At 46.9% G+C, this 23,133-nt stretch overlaps 3 protein-coding genes across 4 annotated transcripts; 1 reads left to right on the plus strand and 2 right to left on the minus strand.

The window, feature by feature from the left end:
- Positions 1 to 2,251: 2,251 nt before the first annotated feature.
- LOC115393839 (protein phosphatase 1 regulatory subunit 3C-B-like) lies at positions 2,252 to 6,047 on the plus strand. The gene is made up of 3 exons (XM_030098951.1): positions 2,252 to 2,456; positions 3,351 to 3,727; positions 3,858 to 6,047. Exons 1-3 carry the CDS (start codon positions 2,443 to 2,445, stop codon positions 4,421 to 4,423), a joined length of 957 nt encoding a protein of 318 aa, XP_029954811.1. The 5' UTR covers positions 2,252 to 2,442; the 3' UTR covers positions 4,424 to 6,047.
- Positions 6,048 to 8,638: 2,591 nt separating this feature from the next.
- LOC115393707 (rac GTPase-activating protein 1-like) lies at positions 8,639 to 13,247 on the minus strand. Its single transcript, XM_030098815.1, has 16 exons — positions 13,160 to 13,247; positions 12,792 to 12,994; positions 12,527 to 12,666; positions 12,242 to 12,314; positions 12,076 to 12,129; positions 11,896 to 11,982; positions 11,680 to 11,815; positions 11,470 to 11,591; positions 10,320 to 10,484; positions 10,072 to 10,167; positions 9,799 to 9,997; positions 9,621 to 9,726; positions 9,332 to 9,464; positions 9,028 to 9,115; positions 8,848 to 8,920; positions 8,639 to 8,696 (listed from the first exon to the last, which is right to left on the minus strand). The coding sequence occupies exons 1-16, from the start codon at positions 13,245 to 13,247 to the stop codon at positions 8,639 to 8,641; spliced, it is 1,821 nt and encodes a 606-aa protein (XP_029954675.1).
- Positions 13,248 to 16,173: 2,926 nt separating this feature from the next.
- Positions 16,174 to 23,039, minus strand: LOC115392941 (dihydropyrimidinase-related protein 2-like). Of its 2 annotated transcripts, none has more exons than XM_030097639.1 (15): positions 22,730 to 23,039; positions 20,680 to 20,768; positions 20,404 to 20,588; positions 20,141 to 20,305; positions 20,008 to 20,069; positions 19,839 to 19,919; positions 19,688 to 19,756; positions 19,384 to 19,504; positions 18,192 to 18,348; positions 17,963 to 18,104; positions 17,800 to 17,884; positions 17,629 to 17,714; positions 17,367 to 17,546; positions 17,071 to 17,236; positions 16,174 to 16,998 (listed from the first exon to the last, which is right to left on the minus strand). In XM_030097639.1, exons 1-15 carry the CDS (start codon positions 23,000 to 23,002, stop codon positions 16,907 to 16,909), a joined length of 1,953 nt encoding a protein of 650 aa, XP_029953499.1. In that variant the 5' UTR covers positions 23,003 to 23,039; the 3' UTR covers positions 16,174 to 16,906. The 2 variants fall into 2 exon arrangements, with proteins under 2 accessions (XP_029953499.1, XP_029953498.1); XM_030097638.1 differs by lacking the exon at positions 22,730 to 23,039 and adding an exon at positions 21,727 to 21,849.
- Between the last annotated feature and the right edge of the window lie 94 nt (positions 23,040 to 23,133).

The raw sequence follows: 23,133 nt of genomic DNA on the forward strand, positions 1-23,133 counted from the left end.
CTGATGGTTCGTTCTCCGGTGGATCAGGTCTTGTGTGGGCTGCAATGAAGAAACCAGCAGAACAAACTTTATTTATTTATGATCCAAAGACGGACAACGCTCCACAGCTTGGGGAACAAAGTTCTCAGAGGTCCCCTGGAGGAGAGCTGGTTCCTGGGTATCAGGGTGGGACCATGAAGGGTCACGGCGGTTCTGTTTCAGGACTGTTTGCACTGTCGAAGCCATAAATTTCATTCACTAAAATTTTGAGTGAAAGTGAACAGACTGCAGGAATCTTCAGTCTGCTGCTGCAGTCAGAGGGAGTCAGCAGACACAACCTGTGTGTGTGTGTGTGTGTGTGTGTGTGTGGGGGGGGGGGGGGGGGGGGGAGCACTGGTCGATCCAGTAGGTCCTCCCATCAGGCAAATGTTGGGTTTTGGTTGACTTCCTGTTTCCTCAATCGCGTGATTTCATTCATTCTGTTGTTTTCAGATTGACTCCAAGTCCCTTTGCTTCTCAGATAGTTCTCCATTGATTGCGTTGGTACCTCAGTGGTTCAATGCGCTTCCCAATTTGTTTTTTTTTTCTAAATTCCCGTTGATTCCTTGTAGATTCTCAGTGAGTTTCCCGTTGGTTCCCAACAGGTTCCTGGTCGTTTCGCCATTGGTTCCTTTCAGGTTTCCTTGCAGTTCCCTCTGGAGCAGCAGCAGACTGACAGGCCTGCAGAATCTTTCAGTATTATCGGTACCGAGTTGGTAGCTGTGATGGTTCCTGGTGTGAACCGTTTTCCTTGTTTTTTTTACATTTCTTTGTTTGCACAATTTCAATAAGCACTTAAATGTTTTTTTTATTATTATTATTACTGATGACGAAGTTTGTGAACCAAAAACACTTTCTGTAAGTTCCATTATGCCAAAGTGCCATTAAACACATTATTACTAGTGTGTGTGTGTGTGTGTGTGTGTGTGTGTGTGTGTGTGTGTGTGTGTGTGTGTGTGTGTTATATTGAAAGAATGAGAAGCTTCATTCTGTTTCCATCTCCTTTTAAAGACTGATAAAGTCTTGCTGAAAACACAACATTTTAACCCTCAGTTCTGTCTGACAGGTTTCATGATCATATTAAGAAAGAAAGATGAAGTTAAGGAGTGAAAAATCATGGAACCAATTATATTTTTGGCACTGTGAAACAACTACAGATCATCTGACAACACTTTTTGCGAACAATTTTTAAAAACAACAGAAGGTAATATAAAGTAAAATAAAGTAATTTGATTTGTGACAGAAGCTCTTCTAACCTGAGGTTTAAAAGTTGACTAACTGGGCTTCAGGTTTCAGGTTTCAATCACTGTTGCCAGATCAGAAGAGAAATAAGCATAAAAACAAGCAATTTTCCACTCAAAACTGACTAAAATATGATAAATATATAAGTAAGGATTGAACTTTTTGAAGGAGTCATAACCATTATAGCTATCAAACCATTAAAATACTGACCAGTGTTCAGTAAATGTGACATCACATTTTCAGATCAAAACTTAGGAAACTTTACATACCAAACAAATCACTTTATGATTGTTTGTATGTATGCATATTTATTTCACTTCCAGAACATGAAACCAGTATTCTCCCACTTTTACTTTCATTTCTATTATTTAAGAAAAAAGTACGTCGAGATTTATGCATGATCAATAAGACAAGAGTCAGAAATGTTCCATTTCAAAATCCTGACACACCAGAAAGTGGAAAAATTACAAATCAGCACCATAAGTGGGAAATCAATAAGTAAGAAATGAAATATTGTGGTGAAAAAGTGTTTTTTTTATTTGCTTTAGTCCTCACATTTTTAAATAAATGGGAAGAGATACATTTAAACATAAGCGATTTATTTATGAATGATTAATGAATTTAATGACTAACTTACATCGATTTTCTGTCACTGGATTCCCTCAAACCCTGAGTCAATCAGAAGTAGGATCAATGTTAAACCCCCTGAACTTCACTGAGTTGACACAAATACATCAAAAATATCCGAGAACCAGCCCCCGTAAACACATAAAATAGGTAATATTTACTGGCCACACTGCCTGGCATGAGCACGGACGCGCGCACGCACACACCAAACCGAGATAACGACAATAGATCAGCCTGTCAGCCGCAACTCAGGGTTCAGTGACCTGAGTGACGGTCAGTGACGTCACGTTGCATTTTTTTGTCTTCTCTCTGATTGGCCGACACGCCGAGCAGCTGACGGATCAGAGCGCTGATTGGTTACTGCAGCTTTGTGTACGTGCGTTCGGGGACGCGCCCGGTGCGCGCACACGGATGCTGCGGCTTGTCGTGATGGAAGAGTGATTATTGAAACAAAAAAAAGAGAGGAGAAGAAGAAGAAAAGCTGGCGGTGTGAAGGTGGCTAGCGGGTCGGACCGGACCGGACCGGACTGGACCGGACTGAGGGACACGGCCCGCATGGACTGCTCCAGGTGAGAGATCCGAAACTGCGCCACAGCCGCTGACTCGGCTCACCTCCGCCTCCTCTTCCCCGGCCCGGATCAAACAACCCGTCACGAACTGCAGCTAATCCGTCCACAATGCTGCAGGCTCGGGTATAAAACCTGTAAAGAAATCCTGAAACAGCAGCTCGTCCTCTGAGATAGGCTTTTTCTTCTTCCATCAAGTACGAATTGAAAAAAGAACGTTTAAAACTGAAAATGATTATCCAGCAGAAATAGGTTTTAATTTCGACGTTGAAAGCTGCAGTTAAACCGAATAAATATATAAAGAACGTAAGCAAATCACTGAGATGTACAGTATTTGTTCACGCGCACAGGAGCCAGGTTCCTGCATTCTGCTGCTGCTGTCTGTACAACAGGTTAACTGTGGCTTCGTGCAACAAAGCAACAAAGTGAAAGCGTTGAGTTCAGCTTGAGGGTGACAGTTTGCAGGTCACACATGGACTGCACCCACAGGAGTTACTGAGGCTCCATTTACACAGTGTTTCAAGTGAAACCGCGTTGTTTTTGTATCTTCGTTTTGTGTTTACACCACAGTATTTCGAAGACAGTGTGTGTTTACACAGCAAATGCAGAACATATAGGCACGTGTTGCTTGTTTTTGTTAATTAAGCCACGCTCACATGCACGCAGAGAAAAATAATACTATAATGAACAAATGAATACTGAATAAATACACTGTAAACATGAACAATAGGATATCTGGACAGAAGCCATTTAAAAAAACAGTTTTCAGCGCCTCTGAACACCATTGTCATGTAAACAGGCACCCAAAACGTTACTAAAGGTTTTTGTTTCTACTTGGGAAAGTTTTGCAGTCATGTAAACTTATCTTAAAATGTGTGTGTGTGTCTGTGTGTGTAGCGGCAGCGGGTTCCTGAACTCGGTTCCCATCATGCCCGTCGACATGGCAGTGAGGCTCTATCTCGCCTGCTCGCCTCCTCTGCACCCCTTCCTCCGTAACCATGGTGACTGCTGTGCGCCGTCCGTGCCGCCGCTGCGACCGTGCCTGACTACTGCTGGCGACGACGTTACCATGGCGACGGTGGTGTCGGCCTGCAGAAACGGTGGCAAACCCGGAAGGCAGAAGAAGAGTGTGGTGTTCGCCGACTCGCAGGGTTTGGCGCTCGCCACCGTCCACGTCTTGGAAGAGTTGGAGGACGATGAGCTGAGCGAGCTGCAGTTCCAGTTGACGCAGATAGAGGGCGCCACTTCCAGGCTGCAGCTGGAGGACAGTGCAGGTAAGACGAGCTCTAGGTCCTGTGGTCAGAAAGGAGCAGAGGAACCACTTGAAGGACGAAGCTTCTCTAAGGACTGTCCGCTCTGTTGCCATGACGACACTAATCGGGTTCGAACCTTCTTCTCTCGCAGGCTCAGTGGACTCTGGTCCGGCTCTGGTTCTGGACTTCACCCCTCCAGCTGCAGACTATCTGGACCTGCGGAACCGCCTCAAAGCACAGCAGGTCAGCCTGGAGACGTGCTCGGTGCAGGACCGGCTGCTGTCCGGCACCGTCCAGGTCCGTAACATCTGCTTCGAGAAGTCTGTGTGGATCCGGATCACCTTCGACTCGTGGCGTTCTTTCCGGGACGTCAGGTGTTGGCACCTCAACAACGTCTACGCGTCCCCCGATGTCGACACCTTCTCCTTCTCCATTGAGGTGCCGGCGGCGTGCGAGTTGGGCGGCCACGTCCAGTTCTGCGTCCAGTACTGCACTCAGGACAAGACCTTCTGGGACAACAACCACGGGAACAACTACTGCCTGGCGCCGGTGGATCAGGGCGCCGGCCACAGCGACGACTGTCCAGCGGCGCTGCCCATCCTCGTTCCAGAGAAGAGGTCCGAGGTCGACCCGTTCGGGAGTCCTCGGACGTCAGCGGGAATCTTCCCCGAGTGGCAAAGCTACGGGCACATCCAGACCAGCACCCCCTACTGGTGAGAGCACCACAGGACACTTCAACGCCGCACTGTTAGATGAAAGATTTGCACTCGAGCACCGGGCGCCGTCTGGTCTGTAGAAGCTCCAAACGAGTCTGGACCAAGCTCAACCCGCACCCTCTCTCCTCAGGAAGTCCCACATCTGTTCTGCTTTCACACACTGGCTGGTACACACGGTCCAACCCCTCCCAACAACCTCAGGGAAGACACACACAAACACCCACACACACGCCTGCGATTTTAAAATTCCAGAGTCACTTCCAGACAATCAGGACTCCTGAAGGCTGGCAAAACCAGGAGACCACCTGTAGTGTTTTCTGTGAATCTCCAAAGACCCTAAAATGTCCTCCTGCACCTCCTCACAGCCGCTGGCAGGAAATACAAGCCTAATATTCTGGACCTGGATTAAGTCAAGATCTTAGACCCTCCTAGACCCTGTGAGTCCCTGCCAGACTGGACCTGATCACTGCTGCCTCAGAGCTGAAACCAGGAAGCTCCTCACAGCTGCTGCTGAGAGGAGCTCCGGAGCTTCTGATCTCCTTCTGACCTCTCTCTGTCTTTTTAATACTTCCATCGTTCACTCCTCCAGTGTTCCTCACACGTTCTTGTAGCATTCTTCTCATTTCTTCCACAGTCTTTTAGATGTTCCTCCATATTTTTTTAAAAAGTTTCTCCAGCGTTTCATGTTCTAATGTCACTGCACTGTTGGTTTTAGCACTCCGTTCCTTTTAAATGTTCTCACACTACTCCTCACAATCTGCAGGTTGTAAGCCCCGCCCTGTTTACTGATATGCTTGAGTTCGCCCCCCCCCCCCTCCCTGTTTTAGCTGATGCCTTCCACTGGGGGGGGTCACACGTTTCTCACCCCACTTCCTGCTGACTGATGTGTTTTTAAGCCCCGCCCCCGTGACTGTGGGCAGGATTGTGGACAAAGTCGATCGGTTCTCCCTCATTGTGGTGCTGCTGCACGGCAACGGAGGCAACCGGCTCAGAATGGAAGAACGCCTTAAAAGTCGACTGTGCGTGTGAGCGTGCACGTGTCAAACAATAAGTGTTAGATGTAATGAGACTGAAGTCCAGCAGGATGTAATCAGATTACAGTCCAGTGAAAATGTGTCACTGGATTTGAATGCAATGCCTTTAGTGTTAGGTGTGAATGTAATCGGATTACTGTGTGTAATCTCAGTGGTGATGAGACTACACACAGATCTGATGAGATGCTTGCACAGAAGTTCAGATTCAGTCGGGTTAATGTAGTCAGATTACACAGTCATGCTTTATAAACCTTACAGAGGCTCACCAGCTCCTGAACGCCTCGTGATGCATTCAGGTCCTTCCGCAAAACTCCGGTTCAGCCCGCTGTGTTTTTTTTGCAGTCCTCCTGTTTTCTACTGATGAAATCTGAATCCCGTCACTGTGCCTGTTACCTGCAGGGGGCGCTCTACAGGGTGTGTGTGCTGGATTCCATCCTGTAGGAGACATAAATTTTCCCAGAATGCTTTGAGACAAGATGTTCTGCCAGCATTTATTGCACTAGAGAAAACTAGCCAATCACGTGTCTTCAGGTGAGGGTGGGAGGGGCTTCAGCAGGAAGTGATCTAAGCAAGGACCGTTTGCTCCTTCTGTGTGGTTCCTTTTTCAAATAAAAATCTGAAACCTCTGTGTGTGTTTGATTTTTTTTTAACAACAACATGCAAAAATAACAATGACACAGAATTTAAAACACAGTAAAGACAGTCTGAACAGTTAAATACAATGACACAACAGGAGGCAGAAAGTCAGGCTGGATCAAATGTATTAGCAGCTGGAGGTCACACAACTAGCCACACGCACACACACAGGCGTGCATTACACAACGAGCTGATCTGTCCTCTGCCAACATGATGGATTAACACAGGCAGCATTCAACAGCTGCACGGCAGCAAGCATGTCATGTCTGAGACACACACACACACTATATATATTTAAACTGGGGTGATGCATTAGGAAGGCAAAGATTTTCAGGTGAACTTTTTTTAAAATAAAATGTCAAAGTGTGTACGTGCATCCTGTCATCACACATCATTAGTCTGAGTGTCAGAGTTATATAAGGTCCATTCAGAGCTGAGAGACCCCGTTACATAACTTTGACACACACACACACAGGAGTCTGTCCAGTGATGCATTCATGAATACTCGGAAGGTCATGTTTCTGAATAGGGAAGTCAAACTGGGAACTTTACACTGTTCGGGCTGGAAGTTCAGAGATGTTAATGAAATGTGAGAAATGACAAAAGTATCTTGTTCTCGCTGTATAGTGTAAATAATCACCAAAACCTGTGTTTGGGTTCAACACTGCAAAGTCCCCTGAACATCTGTCCTCATGATCACACACACACACACACACACACACAGTTGGGTGGAACACGAGTAAACACACAGGTAAACTATTGTGACCACAATTCTGAAGTGAAAATTTCAGACAATTATTCTTCAAATATTTTTCAGCAGCGTTTATTGATTAAAGGTTGTTGCCAATGAGAAGTTTAAACAGTTAAGATTCATCTTGTAGCTTCAATCTCTCCTCATCTCTTCTAGCTCCCCCCCAAAAGCCAACACAAAATGTCTTTACACTTGGAAAATATCAGTCAAAACAACAAACGCTGCCATTCCTGGAGTTACAATCACTTCTTTCACTCATCCTCTCTGCAGCATCCATCATCAACAAAATCTCAAGACAAAACAAATCCTTCAGTGATTTAATTATTCGTAATGTGAATTTAACAATTTTTATAATCCCTCACAAAAGCAGTTCAAATGTCTGAGTTATTTTTGGTTTATTGAGTTTTCCTAACCTTAAGAGCTGTCCTCGGCATGAAGTGTTTTTTGGGGAGTGGAATATTATGCAGTCATGGAAGGAACATGTCTGCTGGCGCTGAAATCAGTTTCCAGAGATCTCTAGGACACTTCGTTGCCCATGGAGCAGAAAAAAGGTGGCATGTTCTCAACAACGGAGCAAGCTTGGATGAGTCCACAACATAGAAAGCAAAAGACTCAGATCGCTTTATCAAGTGGAGTAAATGAAAAAATTCAGAATAAACACAGTGGATTGATATAAAAGGGGAAGGAAAATAGAAGGGAGGAGACTGAGCCAACCACATGAGATGACTGTCTTTCTGCCTAAATCTAAGAACAGATAAAAGAACAGTCAGTCTTCAAGGAAAATCAAAGACCCAAAACAAGACAACCAGAAAACGCCAATCCAAACTAAGAGAACTGAGGAAACATGAGAGAAAGGAAAACACTGCTGCCACAGTCAGGATCTTCCCCCGGGAAGAGAACGCCATCTCCCAGGCCTGCTTTTTATAGCTTCCTGATTGCTAATTGTCTGCAGCTTGCAAACCTGTAAAGAACAGGAAGAGGGAGGAGAAAACAGCAACTAGCGCCTCCCAAAGGTAGTGCACGCTAACAACAAGCCACACGGCAGTGGCTTCGAGCTGAAGGCAGTTCTATCGTTTCATTCAGCATGTATGGCTGTAATCTCCCAAACAGACAGCAGCACAAGATGCTTCATGCCACTTGTAGGAGTCAATTAGTGTAAGGTGTTACATAGGAAACTGACCATTGACCGACAGGAAAGACAGTTTTGACCGCCACCGTCATCATGGAAGCAGGGAAGTTTATTTGAAGGAAAATAATTCATCAGTAAACAATCATCTCTTTGTTACTTCATCCATGCTGTGAAGGGCGTCAGCGCATCAAACCAAAATCTGTTTTTTTGGTTAAAAAGCAGGAAATGTAGGACAACATTTAGCATGTCAGGCAGTCTCTAGAAACAGTCAAGAAGCCGAGATAAATCTCCCCCAGGCTCAGTTCATCTCGAGTCTGATGAAAGTTTTGTCTTCCTGAGAGGGAAGTCGGCTGGGTACAGAAGCAGGATGGTGTGGTTCCACAAGTCTGGATGGGGAAGGGAAAAAGCTCTGCAGCTTTAAATGTGAGTAGATGTGTTCAGTCACGCTGCTCTCCCTAGTTGGACGTCTCACTGGAGAGACTTTAGCCTCGACGTCCCTCTCTGGTCTTCTCTGATCTGCGTTAACTGATGTTTTTTGAATTAAAGACAAGCAGCACGTTTTGCATCACCGCTTTATTGTGAGTGCCAAACATCAGAAAGTGCTCCCCAATGCTGCTGTCAGTGTGTGAAGTTCCGGGGTGCTGCTGGGATGGATCAGGAGTGACGTTAGCGCTCGCTGGCAGTGGGAGACGTGAAGAACTTCTTCATGGGCCTGGCTTCACGTCTGAGGACCAAACACGGACACACAGAGGAAATCTCGGTCAAGCTCTCTCAATTTCTCTTGCTTGTCTCAATAACTTGGTCGCGTCATATTCCTGTGTCTTATTCTGTTTGCTGTGGTCCGACTGGTTTTCCTCCTGCTGCTGTGGGCTTACGTGCTGAGCGTGGTGCGCATCTCGTTGACGTTGGATCTGTTTTCTGGAGACGTCAGCGGCTGAAATAGGCGACCTGAAACTGAAACAGCGTTTCTGACCTCTTTCCATGTGGTGTGTGTATGGAGGAATGAGTGAGTCAGCCGGTCATCCACAGTGGGACCTCACTGTATTGTTTGTCACTGCTGCTGGAGAACGTTGAGGGAGAATGATCGTTCTGCAGGACTCGGGTCCAGTAGTCCTCTGGGATGGAGAGCAAGCGGCTCATCACCTGAGAGCAGATGCACAAAAATGCCCGAGTGCAGGTGCAAGCCCCACCCACCTACCCTCACGAACCAATCAGGATGCTGTCCTGATGCCGATGTTTCTGGGATCAACCATTGAAATCCAGGACATTCAAGAAGGAAGATAAAATCATCTGTGACCAGCAGGGGGCGGGGCTTCATTTGGGGTGGAGCTCATGCTTTATTGGACATTTTGGGCTGACCTTAGGCTGAGTGTTGGCGTCTCTCAAGATGGTGGATGGAGACGGCTCTGCCATGCCGTGACCTACGATGGTCGGTCCAAACACCCGGGTCAAGTTCTTCCGGTCCATCTGACACAGCGGCGACTTCATCACCCTGAGAAACACACACACAAAATCTAGCTCTTCTACCTTCTGGACTACCTCCTTTAGCTCCATGACAAGAGCAAACAAACAACATAGGAAAAAAGTTCCTGTTCCAACTCTGTTCCACGCCTGCTAACTGTGGAACAGCTGTCAACATCTCGCTCACGTGTGGAGGTGCAGCATAATGAAGGCCAGTGTGTCCTTATTGACTTGAGGCAGCTCTGAAAGAGCCCGACAGAAGATGGCGGAGGTTCTTTCTTCATCCTGCAGCTCTGGAAAAACAGAAACACTCAAGTGTGGCTTTAAGCTCCAGAACTCCCCGGCCCACTGATCCCGGACCTCACCTGCAGCTTCCATGAAGGTTGGGTGCAGCTTGAAGGTCAGCAGAGGCTCCTTCAGCCTCCTCAGGAAGTCCTTCAGCAGACCACCAACCACATGGATGTTGTGCACCTTACTGAGCTGCAGTGGCTGTTTCCTTTGAAAGACCTGCTCGCACAAGTCCTTCACCTGCCGCTCGCCCCCAGGAATCCGGTACAGTCCTTTCTGTGGAACACAAGTGATCCTCAACAGATGAGTCGACCTATGAATGTTATCCAGGATCAGGATTGACCCCTCACCTCCTGGAGGCCCCGCCTCTCAATCTCAGCCACACAGTCCTTGATGGGCTGAGCGACCCGAGGCCGAGTCCGGGGAGCAAAGCCCTCCAGAGAGTCCTGAGCAGAAGCAGAACCCGGTTAAAATCTGGAGACCCTAAGGTCTGTTTTTCTGCTGAGACACCCAAGCTAAAGGGCCGACTGCCAAAGCTTCGGCCCAGACCCAGAATCCAGGTCCAAGGACAGGTCTTCAGTCTGTGGCTCAGAGGTACCCTGCTGGCTCTCTTTCCCGTGGCGATGCCGGTTGCTGGGCAGCCACTGATGAACTTCTGTTGACACTCAGGGTGAACCACCACGTGACAGTTCCTGCACTTCACGGCCATCTTCCCAAAGCGGGTCCTCTTCCCACAGGGGGGGCAGGTCTCAGTCCAGATCACCTGTAGGAGGCCCACGAGGCAGCACTTAAGTCTTTTTAAAAGGATCAATACACACTTTACTGATTCCTCAGGGGAAATCAGAAGAGAGGCTGGAAGCGTCTTTAAACAGAAATACAAATGCCTCTGAATGACTCCTTAAAGGAGAACGTGAATGAACAGAAGCTCAGATCCTCCCGCAGAGGAACAAATCAAGCTGGACAAACTGCAAGAAACCAGGGCAGAACGTCACATCTGCCTCCTAAAAGCAGGACTGGAAAATGCTGAAGAACTCTGAGCATTCTTCAATGTGCTAAGTATTGGACATTTAGTCTCTTTTTAGTTTTAATTTAGGACTTTGTCAAAATATCCACAATGTATTCGTTTGTCCATTTGTTATTTGTTGAGGCTCGGCTGGTGAGCAAAAGAAATCATAAATTGAAATGGATGTTTATATTACTTTAGTCTTTGTCTCAACATGAAAAAAACTCCTAAAGTGAGCCCATGTTGGCTCGTCTACCTGCTGATCTTCACACTGCTGCTAGCCCACACTATGATATGTTCCTTTTAGACTACTTCTAATCTGGATTTGGTCATCTTGAACACTGTATCTGGATCAGGGTGATCCGATCCAAGGTTGCTTTGAGCAACTGGCATGAAAGCAAGACAAACTACCTGATCGCAAAAAAATGCGATCATTTTGAAATCTAGATCAATTTGATCCAGTTAAAGCTTTTTGAACTACTGGCCCCTGCTGATGCAGGCTCAGTCAGAAGCAGGTCTTAAGCAGTAGCTTTGCCGAGTCCATCAGGTTAAACGTCTTTGTGTTTCAGCTGTCCAGTTCTCCTCTGGCCTGCCAGGAGGCGATATTAGGAGACGAGGTAGAGGAGGGAAATCCACAGACTGAGATTGAGCTTCTGTATCTGCCTGATCTGAAGGGCGAACAATTAGCAAACCTGCCCTCTGCCTAGAACAGTAAGCAGGCAAGCTTTTGGACAATAAGTCATACCGTTTTGGAGATGAAGACGTGTTTGACGCTTATTTGCTCTCTGCTGGGAGCTACAGGAACCTCTGGTGCAGTTGGGGTTTCCACCAGAGTGTTGTCACAAGGAGACCACACCGAGGTCTGATCTGAGGAAACATGGATTCTGGGTACTGGCTGTGCAGAAAACATCACACCAGGAGGTTCACCTTCTTTCAGCTCGTCCCGCTTGCTCACCTGCTGCTTCTGGATCAGCGTCCTGCATGGGGGCATCCGGGTTCTCAAGGCTCCCCTGTGTGGTTCCCTCCATCATGGGGATGGGTCCTCTGGACTGTGGAGTTTTCATGGACGCCTTGACGACGTTCCCCACCTCCTGAGTCCACACAGACATCAGAACAGCGGGAGGGGCCTGAGCATGCCCCCAGCTGTTTGCACCTGGAACCAGCTTCTCACCTCCGCCACCTCGACGGTGCTCTCCAGCAGCTCTGCGCTCCTGCTACAGCTCTGCCTCGCCATCGCTGCTGGACCCATGGAGGAGCGCTGCAGGGCGGGCAGGAGAAGTCAGGGGACACAGTGATGGGGTAGCACACCGAGGGGGGGGGGCAAGCAGTGACGACATGGCAACACACAGACCCTTTTCGCTCTGGGTCGAGATTTCAGAGCCTTGTTCTCAGCTGTGTCAGTATCCTGAAACACAAAGAGACAATCAGGATTTCTGACAACACACAATGAAATGACATCTGTCAATTTCCTCAAGTGGTTTACAAGTGTGTGTGTGTGTGTGTGTGTGTTTTATTACCAGTATTTCATATGTGCGGTCGTAGCTGATGTCAGAGTGAGACAGGAGGGACGACTCATCAATCACTGAGAGCCTTAAAACAGATCATTCAACCTGGTTAAGAATCCCAAGTTCATGGTGACAGTGATGGAAATGACCGACGATGAAGATGTTCACTGAAACAACCTTCACTTGAATTTAGCCGATTTCATGTGAACTAGATGATTTTTGGTAGAAAAATCTGGCTGCTGTCCCTCGGCTGTGTCGGGATGCCCTTTGACCCGCCCCGCCTGCCTGACGTCTCACCTTTTAGTGGTACGCTGCAATGTGGCGTTTGATCCTTTGCGCTCGAACGTGGCAAGGAGAGACTTCTGCTCGTCGTTCAGGTAGCCTGCGGACGTGTTGTCCTGGATGAGGATGTCGCACATGAGCTGCATCTGTCGCTGCTGCAAATACAAGAGACACATCAGCACCCCCTACAGGACACGCTCAGGACTACAGCCGTGTTAACCCCATATTCACAGTTCTGTCCTGAAGAGGACGCCACTGGTTACAGACAGTCAGTCAGTACCAGGTAGTGGAAGTCTGCTTCAATCTTGTAGCGCTTCTTCATCTCCAGATCCAGCTGGTTGCGAGCGTGTTTCAGTTTGACCTCCAGAGCTGCTTTGGCCACGTCCGACTTCACCAGCAGCTCTTTGTACGTCTTGAGCGTCTCTTCAGCATGGAGCCACTTCTTCCTCACTTCTTCAAAGTTCCTCGCCAACTTTTCCAGTTCTGACACCACAATGCCAAGACGTGCACACAATGCCAAAAACACACAAACAGTTGGTGAGTGACAGCGCCCCCTGCTGTTCAACCAGCTGACATATACAGCAGAAAGAAATGTCAAACTTCCAGCCAGCAGAAAAGTGTATTTCACGTGTAGTTGTGTGTCCTCACCCATCTCACAGTTGGCATTATTGTCCTCCAGCTGCAGTCTGTGGAGGAGCAAAGCCTGCAGCTCCTCCAGCAGAGGAAGCCGAGCCATCACCGGTGATCCTGAGCACAAGGCACACTGTTCACCCTCAATCAACCCCAAACCAGGTTAATCCAGGCTCACTTTGTTTCTTTGCAAACTTTGTTAACTTAACATGACCTATGTTTCATCCTCTTTTTTCACTCTGCTGCCCAGACCTCACTATCACCTCTGAAAGGACGGCGAATAAAATCTCTCTTCCAGTTTACAATTTCAAAACAAAGCTGCTGCTTTAATATTGTTGATAACTTCCACAAAAACCTGAGCTGCAACATGGACAAATGAGCCGTTACCCGGAGGAGCTGCTGGTGACTGTGTCCTCCTCCACTTCACTTCTGGACACACCTGTCCGAATCAGGTGCTTTATGAGCACGTGGCCTCACCAGTGATCAACTTTATTGAATAATTGAACAAAAGGTTTTCCAGGTTTGGAGCAGTACAGCACAAAAAAAGCAAACAAACAAACAGAATCATTGAATTTTACTCAAAAGCAATTTAAGAAACATGTAGGAAAATATGTCAGGACAAATTTGTGAAACAGAAATAATTCATTGAAAAGCTTCATTTGTTTTGAAGAGTTTTAAAAGAAAATGTGTTGTTTTAAAAACTACATTAAAACAAATGTTAAATATAGTTTTCAGTATAATGATCAAGTTCACTGAGTATCAATATTTTTTATTCTTATAATTTTCCAAGAGTTCAAGCATTACCTTCACTCTGATGTGAGGAAAAATGTTCAAAGATGCTCCATCAGAAGACGATCAGGACCAGTGCAGCAGTCCTTGAGAGAGGTCTTGGTCCAGACTGGTCTCAGGACCACATTTTTGAGACTTATGACTTATTATTTAATATCCAGAACCTTTTTCCATGTTGGATCATCTTCAAACGGATTTCAGTGTTGAACATGGGAGCGTAGTTGAGTCACAGCTGATACATATTGATTAACTCACTGGGTGGGTCCATCAGGATAGACAGTGCAGACATTTTATTTGAAACCTTATCATGAAATGGTTAAAAGCATGTTCAACCACAGAACCTCCTCGGTGGAGGAGTGGTTCTTTTCAAAAACGTGTAACACTACCATGAATAGACAGAATGTTTTTATGAATGAATACTGTCAATTCAAAGAATGAAGTTTGGACATTTGTTAAGACTTTTTCTTTATTCATGCAGCTCACAACCGGGAAAAATTTCACATTCACAGACATCGACGTCAGATGCACCATCAGCCAATCAGAGATCGCATCCTCCATCTGGCTCCTGAGCGTCTGAGGAAAAAAACCACTGAGCACAGGGGCACAGCAGCCATGTTGGAGCCAAAGTGTTCTACCTTCTGTTTTCAGTCCTCATGCTAAGCTAAGCTAACACGTCCCTCAAGTTTAACCCAAATGGACACATCCCAGATAGACGCACCCATTCATAAGAGATGCAGTTCATGACAAATTCTGGTAAAAAAAATTGTTGTATTTCATTTTTATGATGCAGAATTGTTGGATTTAAAGGCCCATTACTATGGAAGCCCTAAAAGGACACGATTAAATACTTCATTTCCATGATTTGCTGTGATAACAAGTTAATTTAAGTGGTTTTCTTGAAATCTAAAGTTATTTTTCTCATTTTCTCAAGAAAACAAAGTTGGTTACATTATAAAATAAATTACCTCATTATCTCGAGAAAACAACCTCATTTTGTAGAGACCTAGAATTGACTCTTTCGCCAGACAGCAACGTGTTACACTGCCTCGGCCCACAGACAGACGTCACTTTAGCTTACTTTTGTTTTTGTTTTTTTTTTGTTGTTGTTTTTTTGTGCTTTTGCATATTTCTGGTTACGTTGCACATAAATCAAAAATTATCTGTCTTGCACCTTGGGTGCCTGCATTTTTAGGCAATTTTTCCACCTCTCTAAGGTGTTTATCTGCTCTTGTATTGCAGATTACATATAGAAAAAGAAGCACTCTGTACTGTATTGTGTTGGTTTATTAACATTTGGGACCTGTCCATTTGGGATGTGTCCATTTGGGATGCCACTGTTCTCTCCTTTTAAAAGCCTTCACTTCATTTACACAAAACTCAGGTAAGAGGTCTTTTTCAGAATTAACATTAAACTAAACCACTAAGCTAATAGTTCTCTTCATTTCCAAGATTCATGCTAACTTGGGTTAGCATTTCATTCTACTTAAAGGCTTCATGCTACGCTGGCAGTTTATTGCATTTCCAAGATTCATACTTAGTTCACACAAAGCAGTTTGCTTTGTTTCCAAAATGTATGCTAAGCTAGTAGTTTATTCCGTTTCCAGGATGTGTGTCTCAACAGGAGACTGTCACTGAACAGCTGGTGGTTATTGGTATATACTTCTTGCCCAGAGTGGAATCAATTGTTAAAAGTGACTCTGGGCCCAACATGGCCGCCGCAGCACAGACACTGCGAACACTGATGCATACGTAGTCAACATACTAACAAAGTACAAAAAACTGTAAAAAATACAAAATGATTGTGAATTCTTTACAAACAAATGTTAAAAACCAGAGGTTTCCGGGAATGAAGGGGCGGAGTCTGCGGCTGTGACATCACAGCTCGAGTCCATGTACTCTCAAGGTCAAAACTGACCAAAGGTCAGAGGTCACCCACTTACTGCATGCTATCATTGTGGATAGATGTGGGTTCAGTTGGATGGATGTAGAACCTGGTCTGATGGATCTGGTCTGGTGGGTCTAGAATCTGGTCTGATGGATCTGGATCTGGTCTCATGGAGCTTTTCAAGGTTTTGCTACTTGCAGGCTACAACTGGATAGATTAGCACCATTTAAATCTGATTCTTGGATGGAACTTGAAATGACTAATGAGGAACTGATCCAGAACCCAGGAGATCCTGATGGGCCTGGACCAGAAGCCAGGAGGTCCTGATGAGATTGAATTCATCACTTTGAGAGTCTGGAGGTTTAAGTGATTCAGATGAGTGAATTGTTCAGGTATAAAAACTTCAGTAGAACTTGAAGTAGCACAGAGTCACATCAATACAAGGACAATTTACAACAAACATGATGAATGAGTGAGTGCATTTCATGAGGAAACACCTAAGATCACCCTAGAGCTCGCAACAGCTGACAGAAGACCAGTGTCAACTCAACGTACTTCAAACTACGGGTGAATCTTCTTTCAGATGAAGTACTCAGATTTATTTTTACTAACACTACTATTACTGGTACTACTACAGGCACAGGGACTACTGGTTTATGGGAGTTGACAGGATGAACAGAACATTCAGTACTAGTTAAAGTAATGCTGTAGTAGGCGGAGAACGAGTTAGAACATTCAGTAGTAGTTGACGGGAACACTGTAGGGGCAAACTCTTGGACTATTGTCTTAACATTCGATACTAGCTGAAGTACTAGTTATAAGATTCAAAAGTAATGTATGGTTCCAGGATGAAGAACTGGAAGAAGTACTGTTAGCACAGATAGTAATGCTAGTCATAGGGTTTAATTCCCATTGTCGGTTTGAACTTGTGTTGCAGTATTTGTGAGGAGAAAGTTTGGTTTACTACAGTGTTTAGTTTTCATTACTTCAGTTTAAGAGTTGAGAATTTGGGGTTAACTGGTGTTTGCAGGTTATCACTGTTGCGGGTTTCACGGTTCAAGTTGTCTGAAGACATTCCGATTCCGCTAGTTTTAGGACAGAGATGTGATGTTGGAACGGCCACCAGGGGGTGCAACGATCCTCTGAGTGGAACGCCGTGGAATGTGGTCATCGATCTGAGCTCCTGCACACAAAACACGTCTTAGTCACCTTTGTCCATCACCAGCTGTCAATCAAACACTGTGGAGAAGCTCACCTGCCAGGGTGAACCCGGATTGGTGCAGGTTCCTGGGGCCAGACTGGGTCTTTGGACAGGGGGGTCCCCTGGTAGTGGGAGTGGGCGGGACTGACTTGGTCATACTGATGACATCGTGGACCGGACCATCATAGTTTCCACGCGGGACACCGCGAGCCTCCGCCATCTGAAACCAAACCACCAAACCATTTGAAGACACCAGAATCTCTGAACCCATTGACCAAGCTGATCCCTACGTCTTGAGCCAGTTTCCTCCTAATCGCGGACAGGTCGACCGGTATCAGCTGGTTGGTTACCTTGCTGCGGGCTTTAATCCTCCTGTAGACGGCGTCTGGGAAAGCCTTCCTGGGGACGAAGCGTCCTGAACCTTCGGTCACATTGAGGCTTCCGTCCTCCAGAACGACACGACCGCTGCTAATCACCACCGTGGCCTGACCACGAAGCTCCTGACCCTCCAGGATGTTCACCTCCAGTGTCTACACACACAAGGGACCGGAGACTGCAGGTCAGCGCTGAGTGACGGGACAGCTACGCTGGACAAGGTGGCCCTGCAGTTACCAAGTTGTGAGACTGTGCCGAGACGGTCCGAGCCTCCTTTGGGTTCCAGATGACAACATCAGCATCTGATCCCACGGCGATCCGCCCTGAACATACAGAGGACACAAACATCAGCCTCAGACCTGCATCAAGGACTGGTCCAGTCCTCGAGGCCAGCCTGAAGGACGTTACCTTTACGAGGGTAAATGTTGAAGAGTTTGGCAGCGTTGGTACTCGTCACGGCAACAAACTCATTCTCATCCATTTTGCCTGTGGACTTCAGAGAGACAGACAAGGTGAAACATAAAGAGTGATGGACACTGAAACGTCTTCAGATTCAGAGGAAAAAACTCACCACAGCTCGGTCCCACACCACCGACATCCTCTCCTCGATGCCATTTGTTCCTTCCGGAATCAAAGTAAAGTCATCTTTCCCAACGGCTTTCTGAGCTGTGCTGAAACTGGCCTGAGCACTGGACACCACCTGCAGGTCTCCACTGGAACACAACGCTTCACACAGTCACATTAACAGACCTATAAACACCAACCAGGCCCAATCAGGCTAGCAGAGAGGAACTACTGACCAGGCTAACAGAGAAGTCAGGTACTGAGGAGTGGAGGGGTCTGGGTTGAGGGGTGGGCTCATGACAAAAGCAGCAGCTGTGGCCCAGTCTTTGGACCAATAGTGCGAGCCGTCAGTAGCCAGACTGGCTGTGATTGGTTCCCCGTACACCACCACACCTTAGGACAGAAACAGGACAACAAGAGACAACACAAACAATTAGAGACCCAATAATCATATCAGACACATGCTCCTGTTCAGACACCAGTACCGGAACCAAGTGGAACCATCTTATTGACCCAAAGACCAGAACTGGGGAACCATGGGTTCACTGTGATCAGATGATGATGGAATATATTTTAATTTAGGTGGAGCCTGGTTTGATGAACAAGGAAAACTGGCCAAACAGAAACAGAACATGGTCTGAAAGAGGTAGAACCTGATCCAACAGAGAGAGTACAAGGTCTGGTAAAACTAGACCCTGATATGACAGAGGTAGAACATGGCTTGACAGAACATAAACTTGACAGATTTGAAAGTGGAATTTGTTCTGACGATGTAGAATGTGGTTTGGTAAAGCTGGAACCTGATCATGGTCTTGGTTCAGAAGGATCCAGGACTGGATCTGGAAACAAACTGCTGCAGACTGTTACTGAGGGTCCAATTCATTAGAAGCGATGATGATGATGATGATGATGATGAGTCTGATGATGACGATGGTGACGGTGATGACGAAAATGTCCAATCCATCTTTAAATCATGAAGCTCTTTCAAACAAACGCAGGGAGCAAAAGTACTGTACGCAAAATAAACGGCACAATGAAAACCTGAAAAGACAAATAAAATACATTGATGACAAAAATGAAAAACAAGTACAAACAATACAAAAAATCAGCAGCTCACACACTGTCAGCAACTTACAAGGTGCTCAAAAAGAAGGACAAGAGGTGCCTCAAAAGAAACGATCTTGATTCAACCGCCTCAGTGTGATTGTCGAGCATTTTGTTTGTGGTCATGGTGGGGCTGGCATTCTGAGTCACAGCACCAAGATCTACCGAGGGAGTCACATCAATCACCTCTGTCCTGTTGCCATTTTGGATTAAAAGGTTAAAGGCCATCCTCACAGATTCAAATACAGTCAAGCAGCAGTTTGTTACTGAAAAAATCTGACTTTTTTTTTTTAGAGGCATGTACGAGTATATATCTGATCTCACCTTTCTTGCGGGACTTGGCGATGACGTCGGCAGCAGATTTGCTCATCACCTTGGTTACGTACAGCGGGCAGTTAGCTTGTTTAGCGATGGTGATGGCTCGATACACAGCCTCAGTCTCCACCTGAAACACACACACACACACACACACACACACACACACACAATACAGTTACTTCCAATCATTTGGATTACTGAACTGATCTGAGTAAATACAACCAGAGCCCTGTAACGGGCGTGTGGAACAGATGTGTGTTACAGGTGTGTTGCAAGCTGTCTTTCGGGTGTTTGCTACAGGTGTACACACCTCTTCAGGGTGTGATAAAACGTGGCCTTCAGGTCCAGTGATGCCGATAGCGAGAAGTTTCTTCTGCTCCTGTAACACAACCAAACTATTTCAGGTGGACAGAAGGAAAAGACGTCGGAAGCTTCCAGCCTCACTGGTCAATCAGTTCTACCTCGTCTATGATGTCGCCGTTCTCGGCGTGCACCTGTGCGATGGCTCCGAGATCTCTGAGGATCCCGAACGCCTCATAGAGCTAAGCAAAAAAGAAACAAAAACAGATCAAGGTCAATTAAACAGACAAACAAGCAAACAAAAGCACAAATAAAGAAGAGAGAGTTGACCTGAGAGTCGGAGCTCTGGTATTTATCTTTGTATGCCATGAAGAAGAGGAAGGAGTTCACCCCTGAAACACAGAGTGCTGCAGTTACTCCTCAGCAGGACGCGGCGGGCTGCAGTGGTGCCTGAAGGTCGGACCTTTGTCTTTGACCAGCGTCTCCAGCTCCTCGTACAGCCCGTCATGCCATCGCGTGATGTCCAGGTGCAGCGAGAAGTCGCAGCACGCCGTCTGCTCCGCCGTCTCCTTCCACTGGTCAAACACTGACAGCAAACTGGTCCCCGGTTCCACCAGCACGTGGTCGACTGTAAACACACGGAACATGAGACCGTGACAGAACCGATGTGGTTCTGTAGGTTGCTGGTTGTGACTGATCAGGGTTCTGTAGGTTGCTGGTACTGACTGATGGTGGTGGTCCCTCCTGCCAGGGCCGCTCTGGTTCCATGGTAGAAGTCATCGGTGGGGTTCAGGCCCTTCTGGGGCGCGTGCAGGTTGGTGTTGGCGTCGATTCCTCCCGGGATGACCAGCTGACCATAAGCATCCACAGTTCTCACGCCGGCCGGGATGATGAGGTTCTCTCCAATCTGCCTGAAGAGGACAAACAGGTCAGCTGGGGGTCAAAGTTCAAACTTCAAAAATACTTGAAAATTTATGCTTGATCACTGAGAAGAGTATTTACTTGATTGTTCCGTCCTCAATATAAACATCAGCATAGAACGACTGGTCGTCGTTCACCACCTTCCCTCCTTTGATGATCAGACGGTCGCCCTGGAAACAGACAGCCAGAGAGGATTCTGGGATAAGGGGAGTGTCCCTGCAGTAACCTCCATCTGCCTTGCCCCTCACATCTGTAGAACAGCTGCAAGCAATTCAGTGTAACATTGTGACCTTTGACATTTTCTCCAGTATTAACTTGGAGGTGAAATAAAAAAAAAAAAAAAAGTGAAATTTCCAGTGTGAGTAGCCTGGAGAGGCAGTGTTGTGGGGATTTTTCAGGCTTTTTCACGATTTTTCCAAACGTGTGAGGTGAACATAAATGGCCTCCAGGTGTGAATAGTTAACTGGGAAGGATTCAGCGCCACATGACTGTGGTGTAGGAATTGAACGGATGGATGAATGGATGGATGTTGCTTCCTTCAACCTGTCCCGGTGGGTTTCCTGCTGTATTTTAAAGACCACACTGTAAAAACAGGTGTTTGGGGTTAGTTTAATGGTGGAAACGCGCTGCAGGTCTGAGAGGAGATGCTGTCCTGTCAGACTGTAACCTGCCTCCGGCTGCATCAGGCCGGTGAGCAGATCTACATTCAGCCAGTGGTCCGGTCTCCTGCCGGACCACGCCCACCTGTCATTCAGACGGTCCTCCGGTCATGACCGCAGTCTGGACCGGGTCAGGAGAACCGGTACTGTCTGGGATTCTTTAGCCTGATTTTTACTGAGGCTTCTAATAACCTTAGCCTCCTTGAAAAAATAAAAATAAAAGGAAATACTGGGGGGGAAAAAAAGAGTCAATGCATCTTCAGACCTGCAAACCCGAACCGGGCCGAACCGAGCAGAACCGAGTGGACAGCAGCCGAGACCTGTCGGGTCTGCCCGGCTCGGCCCGGCCCGGCCCGGCCCGGCTCCCCTCCTTCAGCCTCCGCGTGGTGATTGACGGGCGGAGCCTGCAGCATCACCGGCCCGGTGCTCCCGGCTCGGCCCGGTTCGGCTCGGCTCGGGTTGGACCTACCGCGGGTCTCGCGCTGCTCTTCTTGGGCTGAAACGACATCCTGATCGATCCGTGATCAGCTGATTGATCCACTCTCACGCGCTCAAACGGCTATTGTTCCCGTCACGAGTGACGTCACACCAGAGGTCAATTGAAGATGATGCTCTCGCGCTTCACTTCCGCTTCGGATTTTCAAAATAAATAACGCCACATTCTTTGTCATGTCTCTTTGGAATGGCTTTTATTGTGCTTTAATTCTCGAAATTAAACCTTAAGACTTTTTTTCGCCACTGAGAATCAACACTGACTAAGCAACGAAGCAATGGAATACTGTTCTGAGAAAATTAAAGAAGAATGAGATATATTATAGACAGCGATTATTGAAAAGAAATTAAGTTTATTTGTCTCGTGCCACTTCCCAAATAGACATCCTGTAGAGGAAATGGCCTCAATCATCAGGGGGGCGAAAAATGATCTGAAGCTCTCTGCTTCAGCTCTGCCCATGCTTTTACTTTGAAGGAATCTCCCAGAAGTATGCTAAAGTCCTGCAATCTGATTGGCTGCCAGTCTCCAGCTGCTGAGCAGAAGTCAGCTTGAATGTGAACATGGTTTAAATCACAATTACTAATTTTTACTGTAAATGTAGCTACAGTGTGGACCAGAAATACTCTCTCTCTCTCTCTCTCTCTCTCTCTCTCTCTCTCTCTCTCTCTCTCTCTCTCTCTCTCTCTCTCTCTCTATTGTGTTGAGAGGTCTCAGTTGGGTGAGAACTCAGGCCACCAGGAGCTTGATGAAAACATGCACGATGCACACAGGGCAACTTTAAATATTTCCACATTCAGGTATATTAGTGGTCCTCCATCTGCAGACGCCAGGGTCGTATACAGCTTCTATATCAGAGGCCTGCAGGTCACAGAGGAGCTTACCCGCTGTGACTGTGTTCAGTACAGAGGCCACGCCCACCCAGCACAAAGTACACTGGCTTCAACATGTCTAATGGAACAGCCACCAGGACTCTTTGTACCTCTCTCTTGCCGTAGTTTTCTCGAGTGTGTCTGGAGGGAAACACCACAGTCTGTGCTCCTCCTGCTGCTCCTCCTCCCTCCGTGTCCCGGGTCGATTTGCGGCGCTGTGTCTGAGGACTAAACGACTCGAAGTTGAGTGTTTTGTTCTCGAAGGCTCCCTCGATGTTGCAGAACATTCCTCCATATTTCATCCGGGGCCGAGGAGAGTCGGAGCCCAGCCGGGACAGCAGCGAGGAGCTGTCGTCGTCCTCGCACCACCTCCTCTCAGACATCCTGCAGGGCTCTGTCCACAGAGCAGGAGCCGAGCAGGAGCAGGGGCTGCTGGGGAGGAGGAGGAGGAGGAGGAGGAGGAGGAAGAGGAAGAGGAGGAGGAAGGAGGTCACAGAGCGAGGACGAGACGAGG

This window comes from Salarias fasciatus, chromosome 8 (assembly GCF_902148845.1).
Source record: "Salarias fasciatus chromosome 8, fSalaFa1.1, whole genome shotgun sequence".
In the NCBI taxonomy this organism is placed as follows: Eukaryota; Metazoa; Chordata; class Actinopteri; order Blenniiformes; family Blenniidae; genus Salarias; species Salarias fasciatus.